General features: G+C 43.5%; 1 protein-coding gene across 3 annotated transcripts in view; it reads right to left on the bottom strand.

Annotated features, from left to right (window-relative positions):
* NCOA1 (nuclear receptor coactivator 1) overlaps positions 1 to 15228 on the bottom strand; it is a 1223800-nt gene that overhangs the window by 206682 nt on the left and 1001890 nt on the right. For all 3 annotated transcript variants that reach the window (XM_086928021.1, XM_086928023.1, XM_086928022.1), the window contains one exon: positions 8891 to 9076. In XM_086928021.1, coding sequence (XP_086784147.1) covers positions 8891 to 9076 — 186 coding nt within the window. The remainder of the gene's footprint in view (positions 1 to 8890; positions 9077 to 15228) is intronic.

Raw genomic sequence — 15228 nt, 5'->3', positions numbered from 1 at the left:
TCATAGCTTACAGATTAGGGAATGTATCCTCAGCCAGGACCTGGACATTCTTTTTGTCACGGAAACCTGGGGGGATGCTGCCTCAGGACCAGACTTTTGTCTAGCTACCCCGGAAGGCTACAGTGTGGCCAGGCATGACAGAACCATAGGAAGAGGCGGTGGATTAGCCATTATTTACAGGGACACATATCGCTCTAAACTTGACCCTATCCAGTGTTCAAACTGTGAAGCTGCTACCTTTGCCATTAACCTCAACCATAAACAGGCTCTAAAAGGGATCCTTCTGTATCGACCCCCTGGCCCCGGCAGCTCTTTCTTAGTCACACTCTCTGAACTTAATGAGCATATCATAGGATCACCCGAGTATGTGATCTTGGGCGATTGTAATTTTCCCCTTGAAGATCAGGATAATAATGACACTGCACAGCTCACTGCCGATTTGCAGATCATGGGACTGCAGCAGTTAGTGAAGGGTTCTACCCATCAAGTCGGGCATACGTTGGACGGCATGTTTACCAACAACCCCGATATCACCGTGGTGGATGTACTACCACTAGTATGGTCTGATCATAGGGCCATCATTTTCACCATACAAACCCGTGCCATTAATCCCCCCCAACCCAAACATCGAGTTAGGATAGGAACACGGGCATGGAAAAATGCAGACATGTCCCGATTTGTGGATATTTTAGCCTCCTCTCCGTACACAGGATCCGATAATCCTGATGTATTATCCTCTAGATTCCAGGACTGGATCCGGAATGCAGCTAACCAGGTGGCCCCGGAGAAATGTGTTCTCCCCAACAGAACGTCTCCCTCAGCACAATGGTACACTGAGGAGCTCAGGCTCCATCGGCAGCATTGCCGGAACCTGGAGAGGCGTTGGCGAAAGCAGTACTGCCCGGTGGCCAAGCATTCCTACAAAGATGCTCTTCTAATCTATAAAAAGGCCATCGTTGCTCAAAAAAGTGCCTTCTTTTCCGCCCAAAATTGAGACTGCCGAGAATTCGGTTAGGGAATTGTTCTTAGTGGTGAATACTCTTTCCACCCCCCCTTCAGGTTCAGGGATCGAACCTTCACAAATACTGTGCAATTCACTGGCCTCTTTTTTTTCCACTAAGGTCGCCAACATCTAATCATCTCATCCTTCTCTGGGAACCTTAGATGGGAGGCTACGGAGCCAGGCTGTGAATTATCCATCTGTCACACTGCCTTCCCCTCCTTCCATCCCGTTACTAAGGACCAGATCAGCAGGCTCATTGCTACTACTAAGTCGGGCTCCCCTCTTGACCCCTGTCCCCCTGCAATGATGAGTGCTTTAAACGAGGCGATCTCCTCTCCTCTCATAGATATCTGCAATACCATCTTTCAAACAGGTATCTACCCAGAGGTCTGGAAGAATGCGGTCATCAAGCCTCTGTTGAAAAAGTCGTCGCTGGATCCCACAGTTTCGGCCAACTATAGATCGATTGCTGGCCTCCCCTTCCCAGCCAAAATATGTGAAACGCTGATGAACCAACAGCTTTCAGAGTTCATCGACTCGCACCATCTCCTTGATGATACTCAGTTTGGGTTCAGGAAGGGCTATGGGACCGAGACTGCACTAATAAAAGCCTCTGATGAGATCAGATCCATCATGGACCAAGGAGGAGCGGCAGTCCTCATCCTTTTGGACTTGTCCGCGGCTTTCGACACGGTCGATCACGCTATTCTGATCGACCGTGTCGCAGCCTTGGGGGTTGTCGGCCTGGCCAGAGATCTCATTTCATCTTTCCTGGCTAGTCGAACGCAGACAGTGAAATTAGGCAACTTCTACTCCCCCATCTTTGCGCTCCCCTGTGGGGTCCCCCAGGGCTCCTCGCTAAGTCCGACGCTATTCAACATCTATATGACGGACTTAGCGAGGGTGATAAAAGCCCATGGGTTGCGTCTGACATCCTATGCAGACAACACCCAATTAGTCCTGGCGGTGCACAAGGATGGTCCAGTGGTGGCAGCAAAATTCCAGGAAGCAATGCTTGCTGTCTGCTCCTGGATGTCTACAAATTGTCTGAAGCTCAACTCGGATAAGACCGAGGTTATGACCTTTGGCAACCTTGTTCCGGATTGGTCATCCATCTGGTGGCCCAGTCAGATGGGTCCCCCGCCTGTCCCGGTTGCCAAGGTCAGAAACCTGGGAGTTATCTTCGACAATAAGCTGTCTTTCAATCACCACATAAACAAAGTTGTTTCATCCGCCTTTTTTATCTTAAAGAAAATCAAGAAACTCATGCCCTATCTTCCGACCTCTGCAGGAAAAACCCTTATTACCACGTTGGTATTCTCTAAGATGGACTATGGGAACGCCCTTTTTCTTAACACTCAGAAACAAGTCCTAAATAAACTTCAGTGCATACAGAATGCGGCAGCGAGAATTCTGCTAGGCATTCCACGACGTCATCCGACCACCACAGCCATTCGTCATCTCCACTGGCTTAAAGTGGAAAATCGCATCAAGTTCAAGAACCTCTGTATTGCTTACAAGGCTATCCACGACATGGGCCCCAGGTTTCTGATAGAGGCCTTTCAGATTTACAGCCCTAAAAGACAGCTTAGATCCGCAAACATTTGTTTGCTCCCAGTTCCCCGAACCAGAACTGTGACCTGGGGGGACAGGCGTTTCATGGTAGCAACACCCAAGCTATGGAATGCCCTCCCTCTGACTATTAAAACAGCTCCGAATCTTGTCAGCTTTCGTAAGCTTCTTAAAACATGGTTATTCAACCAGTAAGGCTTCTGGGTATTGGTCCTTCTGAATAGTCACATGCGCCGAGACACCTTCGGGTATTTGTTGCGCAATAAAAATCTCAAAAAAATAAATAAACAAATAGATAAATGTAAAAGGAGACCACTAAAAGCAGTCACTAGAATTGGAAAATTTCAGATACAAGAATGCTGGCAACCATTGCCTCGTTATGGGATTCTGACTGCCAACCATTGTCGAAGTAGCACGAAGAAATTTTAAATATTGCTACCCTATCAAGGTGTGTCTTAAAAATGACTTTATAGTTATGCATGGTAAAAGTATCTTAGATTAAGTTAAAGAAAACCCAAGAGATTCACTGAAAAAAACCAAGGCAGAAAGTGAAGCTATGGTTAGGTGTTGAAACGAGATGGGAAAGAAAATTTGACTTACCCTGTAAGCATCTGTTCCTAGTGTGTAGTAATGTAGATTCACATGCTCTGCATACTCCGCCATCTAGTGTCAAGCTTGGATGTTTGAAAGTTGTTTTTCTTTCAAGCCATCTTTTGAGTCACAAGGTATAAAGTCACTCCTACCCTAACCGTTAATGCACATGGGCACTGACTACATGTTAGACTGTTTTTCGCACAATGGCTGAGAGTAGCATGGAGTGGGGAGTCAACAGACTGTGGTGCACATTTGTATTGAGAAACTAGAAAAGAGAGGGGATCTTACAAGGAAGAGAGAGGAGGCATGTGAATCTACAGCGCTACACACTCACATAAGATGGAAGGTGCACACAATTAGAGTCCAAAAGAAAAATGGTATATTGTATATCTTCTTCTTTATTTAACAGTATTCGTCAGATACAGGCACAGCCAACGCGTTTCGTTCCATTTGCCTTGTGGAACTTCGTCAGGGCGAATCAATTCAGTTTGAAGTTGTCAACCTATTCGGACAAAACCGTGTGGATCAAACAGCAGATAGCAATTTTCCTTCAAAGGCATATAACCTTCATATATTAAAAGGAGGTGTTCACACTAGGTACGAATGAGTCAGCCCAGTAGGTATCCCAACGTTAAGTCCAGTAGTTTTCAGAGTATGGCAAATTTCAGGGACTTGATACAGTGATTGTTCAAAGTTGAGCAAACGTTCGCCGGGGAATCTAGTGGTTCCCAGGGGAAATTTCTTATATTCCTTGTAATATCAGCCTCCGGTAAGGGCATAGAGTGAAGCTGTAGAGGACACCGGTCTGTAGTGTAGCACGGTGTTCGTGGTAATAACCACCGAGCACCTGTAGTCGGGTGCTCGGGTTCAGTAATCTGGCTCGTAGCGGCGTCCCTTTGAAGGAAAATTGCCATCTGCTGTTTGATCCACACGGTTTTGTCCGAATAGGTTGACAACTTCAAACTGATAAAGAAGAAGATATACAATATACCATTTTTCTTTTGGACTCTAATTGTGTGCACCTTCCATCTTATGTGTGTGTATCTCTGATTTATACACCTATTGGTAGCAGGTGTAGGAAGAAGTTTGCACCATCCAGAATTTAGAACGATAGAACTATTAGTGCTTGACCTGGTCTGCTGCCTTGATCTTTTGGAACAGCGCTACACACTACAAACAGATGCTTAAAGTGTAATAACATTTTCCGTTCATAGCATGGGTTACTGTAGATACATATGCTCTCCATAGACTGTAAAGAAGTACGCTTGCACAAGCAGTGACTAGAGTGTGGATGAAGCAGATGCTTAAAAAAGTTCCTTAGGTGTGCAGCAAACACTGCTAGGCATTTGGTGCAGTGGTCACACCGAATGGTAATACTTTGAAATGGTAATGACAACTGCTTAGCACGAAGTACAAGAAGCGTCAGTGGGCAGGATTCATGGAAATGTGGAAGTAGGCATTCTTGAGGTCTAACGCAGTCCAGAAGCCACCTTGTTTCAGCAATGGAACAACATCCTTTAAGGTTACTATGTGGAAGTGTTCGGAGAGGATGTACCGGTTGAGGGGCCAGAGGAAACTGTCTGTCTTAGGGATGAGGAAGTACAGAGAGTAAATCCCTTTGCCATCAGTGTAGGGGGTCGGTGGGGGAGTGGCTGTAAGGGCCCTTTATAAGGAGCAATTACACCTCTTCCTGTAGGAGGCAAAGATGCCCTCTCCTATGTTTGCAGGGTGAGATGTTGGGAAGGGGTGTAATAAGTTCTAGCCAGTAACTGTGGTGAACCACTGCTAAGATCTACTTCTCAGATGTGATTTCCTGCCAGTGAGGAAGGAAATACGGCAGTCTGGTGTAGCCTTGTGGTAAATAATGCTGTTAGGTCTGCTGCTATCTCTGATACGAAGAGATAGGCTCAGGGGAGGTGGTTTTCGATCCTGTACTGATGCCTCTGAAAAGAACCTCTAGGAGTCTACGTCTGGAGGGCCACTATAGCTTTGGCAGTGTCAATGTCTTTCTTTATAAGCTTCAACATTTGGTCAACCTGTTTCAAGGTCTTCACACTGACGGGCAGATTTACCAGATGCTGCTGGACTAAGGGTTTAAAACCTAAAATGCAGTCATGTAGGTTGCCTGACCAAGACACTAGTGTTGACACCCCCTAGTTGTGATATCCACAGCGTCAAGGGTACACCGGATGGTGGCATTGCCCTTTGACACTAGCTCCTCCTCACTCTGTTTAAACTCGTTAGACAGGTGTTTAATGAGGTCTTCCATTTCACCCAAGTGCGCTCAATTGTACCTGGAGACCAGGCCGACTGAGTTTGCAATTCTCCATTGGGTGGTGGCTCCAAAATTCACCCCCTCCATGTCAGAGTCAGGGATGAGAATAGGGGCGGCACCAGGAACGTCAGCTGTGCAGCTGGCACCAGGGAAGGTCAAGGTGATTCGACCGGTGCCAGTCAGGATCCATCCATGGATCTCAGGGGAATGGGCCCGACTAGCACCGGGAGTGAACCCACCTGCAGAAGATAGTAGAGGCCCAAAGGCACTCCAGTGGGGATGTGACGCTCAATTATGGGATGCATGGCCTCATAAAACTTTTGGAGTTGGGCGGGGGTTGCTCCAGCTCCCAGAAACTCAGGGAGGTGAAGGGACAGGCCAGGCACAGGCTCAACCAAGGAGCCAGGCCTCAAATGCTGAAGCACCTTCGACTTGTCTGATGACTTTGAAGGATGGGGTGAAGTCCTCTTTGACTTCATGTTCTCTTTATGTTTGTGCAACTTATCCGAATGCCCGAACGACTTAGTGCAACAATGAGCATTTGGAGTGGCTCTGCGACCGATCCCTGGTCCTTCCTCTCAAACGGGATCAAGATCGTCACGGTGTCGCACGTCAAGCAGCAAGGAGCTTGAAGGATCGATCTCGCAAAGCCTTGGGGTGCATGGCACGACAATCGAAGCAGGTCTTGGCGTAAAGGTTTCGCTTGAGGCACTACAGGCAGACTAGGTGTGTGTCTGCTACAGACATTTGCCGGTGACAGGCGCCACAGGGCTGATAACCACCCTTCCTCACAAACATGCTTGCCACACCTAAAGACAATGTCTCAAAAACTCTTAAAAAGAAAGGTCGAAAAAGATCAGTCAAAAAGTGACTCCAGATCTGCGCTGACTGGTGCGGCAAGTAAAGAACTGATGCGCTGGAGTGGCGCCTATATATGCACAGCACAAGTCACTTCCAGTGCAAACACCACATGAAACCAAATGACGCCACCTATTGGAAAGCAGAGGTACTGCTGACGGAAAAAGTTCCGAATCCAGGCTGACGCGCGGTCAGGTAAGAAATCTGCAGCTAAAAGTCTGCATCAGATAGCAAAAGATTGTACCAGAAGAAATATTTGAATTTCCAACTAAAAGCACAGAATGTAGTTTATAAACATCACTGCACAAGCAGACTAGAGATCTAACGATTAATTTGGACTATGCAGGCAAAATTAAAGTCTTACTCAAACGTTAGAGAAGTACCACAGGACTAAATTGTACAATTCATGCAAATCTGTTAAAATACCTATTTAGGTTACACAGACTTCATATAAAACGCATTTGGCATACTAAAAGTATCATTTATGATACTGGTAAGAGGGATTATAATGCATCACTGGGAAAGGCAGACTGTCAAATGTCACTCAGGATGAGATTAGTAAGAAAACAAAGCTAATGGAAATCTAAAAGTCCATTAGTGAATCAGTTTATAATAGGTGACATTACTACTGGGATATACAAAGTTTCTATTCCGAAGAATGAAGAAAGCAATTAAATGCTGGAATATAAAAAAACATTTCTTAGATCTTATTACATACACATATATCACTTTTCATGTTTATTGCTTTCCACCATTAACTTCCACAATCTATATTTTGTCACAGTTTATTAATAGGGCCCTTTTACCATTATTAAAATCATTTTAGGCCAAGACTAGAGGCAAGTATTTTGTTGACTACACTAACTGACCCGAGACATTAGAATTCCATGGGATATGTTTTATTGACAACCTAGGTAAATAGTAAAAGGTTAACTTTTTGAGCACAGATAATGCGCACAGTAGTGGGATCCTTGAAACCCAAAAGGCCATTCGTAACAAATGCTGGTTATGGCATAGTCAAGTATTACCTCCTGCTGGCTCCATAAGGCTTATTCTTAAGAACACTACTTTTTAATTTAGGATTGCAGTGTAAATAACCCATGTTTATCCTGTAGCCTCTATATGGTTTAGGAGTGCAGATTTCTCTTTTTTTGTTTTGTAACCCTGGTTTTGAGGCCAGAAACATGATCCAAGGCAACTGATGCACATCCACCCAGGTGGACAGGAAGTGATTCACAAGAAGGGGCAAGAGCATCTCATCTTCCTCTCCTTTATTATAGTTGTCTGTAAGACTAAGCAGGTCACCAATAGGGCACTAGGAGAGGCAGATGAGCTCACATGTGGAAAGAAGAGCAAGGCTAGGTATGCACGTCATTTGCGGGAGAGGGACAGTTACAAGGGGAAAAATACAACCCTTGGCCATTTTGACAAACTCAGTGGAGGATTCCGGATCTACTTGGACCAATCCCCTCACTTTGGAAGTCTTTTTGCCTGGATAGACTCTAAACGCATTAACAAATTAAACCAAATGTCTCAATTTATATCATAGGACATGGCTTATCCTGATGTCACGGGCCAAGATGACAACTCTCAATCACTTTTGGATCCCTTAATCTAGATAGAATGGAACCAGCTGATGGCAAAAATTTGGTGTCAAAGGACCCAAACCGCAAGCAGCCAGGATACAGGGCTGTAACTGAGAATGAACAGCAGGTGTTTAAACCACAAGAATTGGCCCCTTTAGTCTCTGAAGTCACTGCCCAGGTCGACAGAATCAATTTCTTTCTGAACAAGGCTACGGAAACTGTTGATGGTTAAAGAGGTAAGGAATGATCGTAGGATCGAAAGTCATCACATGTTGCTCACTGGGCCAGAGGAGCCTTATAATTTAATGGGCTCTTAATGGTAGAAAGGTTACCACTTGACTTGTCTTCTAAAAAATTGAAACGCTCTGGCTCCTGCAGAAGAGAGGCCCTTTTGTTCTGCATACACAACATTGTTTTCTTTAAGGCTCTTGTCACAAACATGCACCTGTTTGCATCAGCTGCTACAAACTGCTTAGTGCATGAAGTACATGGTTTGAGCTCATGGTGGTGCAAGAAAGAATGCCCATGCTATAACAAAGTAAAGGTAAAGAGTTAGAAATCTGAAAATAGAAGCAGAGCTGTATCCTCGCAGAAAATAAGAGAACGCCAGAGAAGCATACTCCTGTCAATACCGATCAAAGGAAAAATGGGATTGGGAACAGATGAGCAGGCACACACTTAAGGGGTATGGGCAATTATAATGTACACCCATACGCAGTGCATGGGCTGTTCAGGGCTTTGCAACAACTGGTGAGATGCAGCTTCCGGTCCTGCCAGTAGGCAAGGGTACTCAAAGGAGGCAACTAGGTAAACTAAGAGGAAGCAAAGTGCAACACAGTAGTATAACTGGAAATGCTACAAAAGACATTAAGATGACCAGGACAACATTGTGAATGAGGCAGAGATGCTCATCTATCTATTACACTCGGTACCGGTCTCAAAATTAGGACCTGCGTCACAAATTGAGCAGATGTTCTATCTGTACACATAGAGAGCACATACCTGTATCTGACTGGAAGGGGCTAGATCCAGGAACGGTTCCCCTGCCCTGGTCCGGTGTCACCCCTGATCGGGGGCTGCTGTCATTGGCTGTAGGAAACTGATTCAGCCCAAGCTGCACTGGCTCCAGAGGATCACAGAAATCAAAGGAGGACTGACTGCTGTGCAAGCTCCGCCCACCAGTAAAAGCTAGAGATATAAATGTAAATAAAAAACATACATAGAAGGAATTATAAATTGCTAATCATTACATTAATGACACACAAATCAACAAGTTTACAAGATCCACCATGTCCTTACTCTCACAAGAATGCTCAAGAGTGGTATTACATGCGATAAATAAACTCTAATAATCTGAAACAACTTTATTAGCTGTACATTTTGCCAACAATTTCATTTTGAATATTAAACAGCTACTCATTTCTGTGAGGGAAATAATATAAACAGGTAATAAACTAGGTTATGTAGTTCTAAAAGGTGCTTCAGTTTACACATTTTATGTGAACCTAGAATAACATTGTTGAAGTGCTTTACTTTCCTACCCATAGGCTGTACAGCCGAGGAACCAAGAGGGTATGATATGTTTTAAGGAAAGTTGCATACAGAGAAGCTATCACTCACGGAAACGAGTCTCTTGATGCTGGCACTCATTTGGGAAACAATTGTGCTAACTACATTACAATTTAGTACCCTCAAGGATGACGTCATTTGTTAAAGTGCAAAGCTTTCAAAGCGCTTCCAAAATTTTAACAGGTCTGAAAAGCTCAGTTCCAAGGGGAAGAGAGTTCCAAACTAAGGCTTCCTGGATTCTGAAAGCCCTTCATCCCCATCTAGAGTATTTGTGTGATGGATGATTATGGTAGCCTTCTTGCAAGATCTGAGCAGTCTGCTGGGCATGTACTTTTTGAACTTGATAGATAGGAAGCAGGGTGCTCTGCCATACATCGTTCAGTGGGCGATGACACAGGACTTAACGAGAATCCATTTCTTGATAGGAATCCAATGTAGTATTTTGAGATGTTGAGAGATTTACTTGAACCGTTTCAGGTTGAGGTTTGCTCTCACTAGGGAGTTCTGAATGTTTTGGAGCTGGTTAAGCTCCTTTAGGGGAAGATCAAAGTAGGCAGATATTTTATGTAGTCCAACATGGACTGTACAAAAATAATAACCACTGTAATCTTATCGGGATAGTATAGAAAAGGTATTATCATACTCAATCTAATTTGGAATTTACAGGTACTGATAACTTTGGATATTTGGGCCTTAAGATTGAGCTTGGCATCTAGGATGATCCAAAGGATTTGGACTTTCTCAACCAGACAGATATTGCAGTCCCCTCATATTCACTTCGTATTAGACTGGGAGGAATCCTCAGTTTGATGGATTACGTGTTAGAAAGTTTCTTTCCATCTAGTGCAAAATGGTTGACATGATCATGTTAAACGCAGAAGTGGTAAGATCAGCCTTTTCATGTAGATTAAAAATCATCTGTTTATCATTGTCTACAGAGGTATGCTATGATCCCTAATTATTGGAGAGTGCAGATGTGTAAGACTGCTCTCACCAAGTTCTCTCGGGCTCCCAAGCAAAAGATCCATATGTCTCTATTGGGTTAGCAATTTGCATACTTGTTTACACATGAGCACTACTTTGCTTAAGTTGAGCACTTGCAAATATTTTAACATTTCTATGTTAAAATTACTCAAATATTTTCTATTTCCCATTTTTTGTACTTTCTGTCAGAGAAAGTATGTGCTGCGTTTCAAAAGCACTGAATCAAAGTGTGGCGCCATGGTCCAACACATTTTTTCTTATGGTAAAGCTGTGTTAAATGTTTTAGCAACACAACCAATATGTAGAACATCCCGCGTGTAAAACGAACCAAGATGTCCTGGATGTGAAGCACTATTTTGTATGAAATTAAACAGAGATATGGGATGTTTTCAATTCAGTGTCAAAGTTAAATACAGTTCCAAAACATTTTTGACTTGAAATAACAGTTTTACTCAAGTTTCAAAAACTATCCTGACTTCCTGCATAGGGAAGTTATTTTACAGTAACGGTAGAAGGAAGTACAAGATCATAGTCAGGGATAGATGAAACAGGGTAGAGGTAGTTGCAAAGATACTAGGTTATAGGCAGGGGTAGATGTCATGAGAAGTACGTAGAGGGAGAGGTGCATGGATATAAGTAAGGAAATATATACTTTGGTACAGGTAAGGGAAAATATGCTTGGGTAGGGGAACTAGGGAATAAGAACAGGCTTGGACACACTTTAATAGGGAGTAGAGATTCTAGGGTACAGGTAGAGGTTGCAGCTCAGGGGCAGATTCTCCATTAGGGCTCTAGGGCTGCACCCCATGAAATTCCTTTACATTCCTGTACAAATATTAAATAGGTCGAGTTGTTTCGAGATACATTAGTATTTCTAAAAAAAAATATTTATTTAAGTCTGGGCTGTCTGCCCCAGACTCGCCTGCCCCGCCTCACTATGAAGCAGGAGACGGAAGCCACGCAGTAAATCAACTTTCTGAAGCCCTTTATTACCGTTGTAGTCTATGGGAGAATCCACTATTGGTCAGTGATGCTTACAGCATCATGGTTTCGGGCGCTGGGGTATTCATCCCTGCGTGGGAGGAGCCATCCATCATTCACAGGCATGAATCTCACCCTTTCCCATTCCTCACACTTAGGAGTGGATGCAAGCATGTGTGTTTAGGTGCCTTGTTCTCGTAATGGTGTTAGAATGCTAATCTTCTGTTATGTTTATTGTGCTGAGACCCCTCACCACGCTAACCTCCCTTACTGTGCCACGCCAGGCCCTGGAAGCAAACATTGTATTACACATTCAGCTCTTTGATGGATTGCCTTTTTTATAAGCCACAGAGAGGATTTCAGTCTTTCAGAAGCCCTTGAAAGTAAAAGGCGCTCAAGGCAGTGGACGCAGCACTGGACTGTAATCAAACGACGAATGAATTCTGAGAAATCTTCTAAACTGTTTTATATTTTATTAGCGATATTATGTGACTAAAATGTAGTAAACTGTCAAGTGTTTCTGCCTGAAACAGAATCTAAAGCTCCACTCATGTGAGAGAGGAGACCGGGGTATTGCCTTATCAAGTCTCCAAACCCCATGAAGCGACTGCTTCAGAACCACAGTGACTTGAATAATTACCTAACACTGGCCCAAATGTAACAAACGGGTCTAACCTCCTTTGTAGTATGCAGTCACCAAGAAGTAAAACAGTTGAGAGACTCATTCATTGCGCTGCTTTGACACACTGGAACCCAGTTTCATGTGTTCTGTAAAACCCGGTGTTTCCTATCCCAGCCTTTAAAGATGAACACTCATCTTTCTTGCTCGTCTCTCCTTTACCAGCAAAATAAGATGCCGCAGGGAGTGAAGCAAGGACTTGCTGTTATCATTCCAAGGCCTGTACCTTTAATTAGGCAATTGTAACACTCCAGGTTTAAGAATACTAGGAATGGGGAAAAATAGCGAGGAGTGTAGCTATCGCTGCACAATGCAGACATGCTAGTCCGAATCAGCCTTAATGTTGATGGTAGCTGATCCCCCCACTGGCATGAATAAGGGGTGGGATAGCTGGACGCCAGGTCACATTGGAACGTATATCGAATGCAGAGTCTGACTAGGCATCAGCCTAAGGATTTTGGGTGGGCTCTGGATCGGGACTGCATTGTAATAACACTTTTGTTACTGGCAGCTAAACAGGAAATTGTGGCACACTGGAAACAAGTAAGGGCAGTAAACTATATGAGCACATAGACTATGGTCACTATCTGCACTGGAAATGGTGTCATATAACTTGAGGGATGAACGAAGGAAATATGGAGAAAAGTGGAAGCCAGTGTTTGATTACTTACTCGATGAGACACCCAAACTGAAATGTCTACATAAGATGAGGGCTCTGAGACTGAACTGGACCTTAAAGATGGCCTACAAGAGGACCATCTGAGATAAACTCAAAAATGTAGGGTGTAAGCATTTGTAGTGAACATCATCTGAAATGTTCTCAAAGAATATCAGAAAGAGGGTCGAGATAAAGAAACTGCACTTATTAATATAAGTGGCTAACTAGTGTAGCGATGGTGCTTAAGAAACCAGGGAGCACAATCCTATCTGCTCCCTATTGAGCAAACTCCCAAAAAAACAATGTAAAGACTACTACTCAAACGCGGACGCTGCTCTTTGTTGCTGGCCACCATGCTGTATAATGTTTAAACAGCCCCAGTGGACTATAACAGAATTGAAAATATAACTTGATGTTCTTTTCTGTGAATACTTTTCCAAAAATTGACTTATACACTGACCTTTTTAAGCCCTGAAGAAGTCTCATTTATGAGACGAAACGCGTTGGCTAAGAGATAGTCACTTGTGTTTCTGGATTTTATTGTTTGGATAAAGTAATAAAGAATATATTCTGATCATCAGTGAAGTCCGGACCTGTTCATTACATCATTTGTCCTTGGATTGATTTAATGTCAGGACTCTTCACCAGTAGGTTCTTCTATAAATGCCTTCCCCTTACAGATAGTTTTTACTTTAGCAGAGGTTGAGATGGCACTACAGGAAAGCTCCAAATCTAAAGCCCCAGGCCCAGATGGGGTCCCTGTGGACATTTATAAAGATAATATGGACCTATGGGCACCACTACTGACTAATGTTCTTAATAGCTATAACTCCATCGGTTTTCCAACAACATGTCAGGAGGCAGTTGTGGTGCCCATCTTCAAAAAGGAAAATCGCCAGGACCCTAAATGTTACAGGCCGATTTCCCTGCTAGATTCATTAATGAAAGTAGCTGGCCGAATCATCCTGAATAGGCTGCAATCTTGGGCTAAGGATGTGGGCATCCTTTCCAGATTCCAATATGGATTCAGAGAAGGGATGGGAACCATTGAGCAAGATCTCAATCAGTCATTAATTATAGGTAAATACATGGCAGCTTAGAAAGGTGATCTCTTCATGACATTTGTAGACTTGAGCTCAGCTTTCGACTGCCTCAGTCACAATGTCTTGTGGAAAACCCTGACTGAATTAGGGATTGATAATTCTATTCTTGACTTTTTGAAGGAACTTTACAGGGGGGTAGGTGGGAGTGTCCGATATGGGAGAAACGGGGAATGCACGTCAAAATTCCCCATAAAAAAAGGGGTACGCCAAGGCTGTATACTGGCGCCACTCCTTTTTAACTTATACATCAATGGGGTGGCAGCCCACCTAATGACACTTGATGTAGATTACCCCAAAATAGATGGCTGCGCTGTCCCAATTTTACTTTATGCTGACGACGCGGTCATCATGGTGCGAACACAGCTAGGCTTACAGAAAGCATTATCTAGTTTTTCTGATTTTATGAGGTCTAGAGGCCTAAAGATAAATGTGGGAAAGACCTTCACTGTGGCCTGTTCATCAAAATCTAGTATCCAATGTAAAACTTCTTAAACCAATCAAAGGTCAGCCAAACAAAATCATTTTCATATTTGGGCATTATGTTCAATTGTAGAGGTACATGGACCTCTGCCACATCCACCCGCAATATGGCTTTTTCCCGAGCCATTAGGGCTCTGAAACAATTCACAAATAAATTGGGTGGCAAACCGGTCCAAATCCCCCTTGATATCTATGCTGCAAAATGTGTATCTGCAGCAACTTACGGTGCTGGTATTTGGGGGACGGCGAATATTCAAGAGATACAGACAAAGGAAAATGCTTTCCTCCGATATCTCCTGGCCGTCCCGAGGTCAACTTCAAGCACCGTTTGTCACAGAGAGCTTGATAGGGTCCATATATCTGACCTAATCAAAATTAGCCCAATTATGTTGTGGCACAAGATATGGACCTCTGAAGACAGTTTTTAATAGACTTATTATCGATGATTGTATGAAATTAGAAGGGGCCAGTAACATTACATGGTTGACCTACGTAAGAAACTTTTAAACTAATCTAGGTCTCCCAGAGCTATTTGATTCCCCTACCTCATGTGATTTAATCTCCAAGAAGTCTCTTAAGAGAAGCTGCCTGGCCCTACTGGAAGACAGACGCGATCTGTCCGAGAGAGGCAAACCTAGTATCATACAACATCACTTGATACTATATGGACAGGGCCTACACCAATACTTATCCCCAGATCACTCAAGCTATACTAGATCGCTGTTATCTAGGATGAGAACAGACAGCTTTTTGAGACTGATAACTTTTCCAAATATAAATGATTGGTCTCACAATTTAATTAACTGCCCCTGTGACAATGTTTCAGTACCGTCCAATATTCATTTAAATCTTTTTTGTAAATGTTTTACCTGGGGAAGGAAAATAT

This window comes from Lissotriton vulgaris, chromosome 6 (genome assembly GCF_964263255.1).
Source record: "Lissotriton vulgaris chromosome 6, aLisVul1.2, whole genome shotgun sequence".
NCBI classification, from domain to species: Eukaryota; Metazoa; Chordata; class Amphibia; order Caudata; family Salamandridae; genus Lissotriton; species Lissotriton vulgaris.
This window is presented reverse-complemented; position numbering and strand designations above follow the sequence as displayed.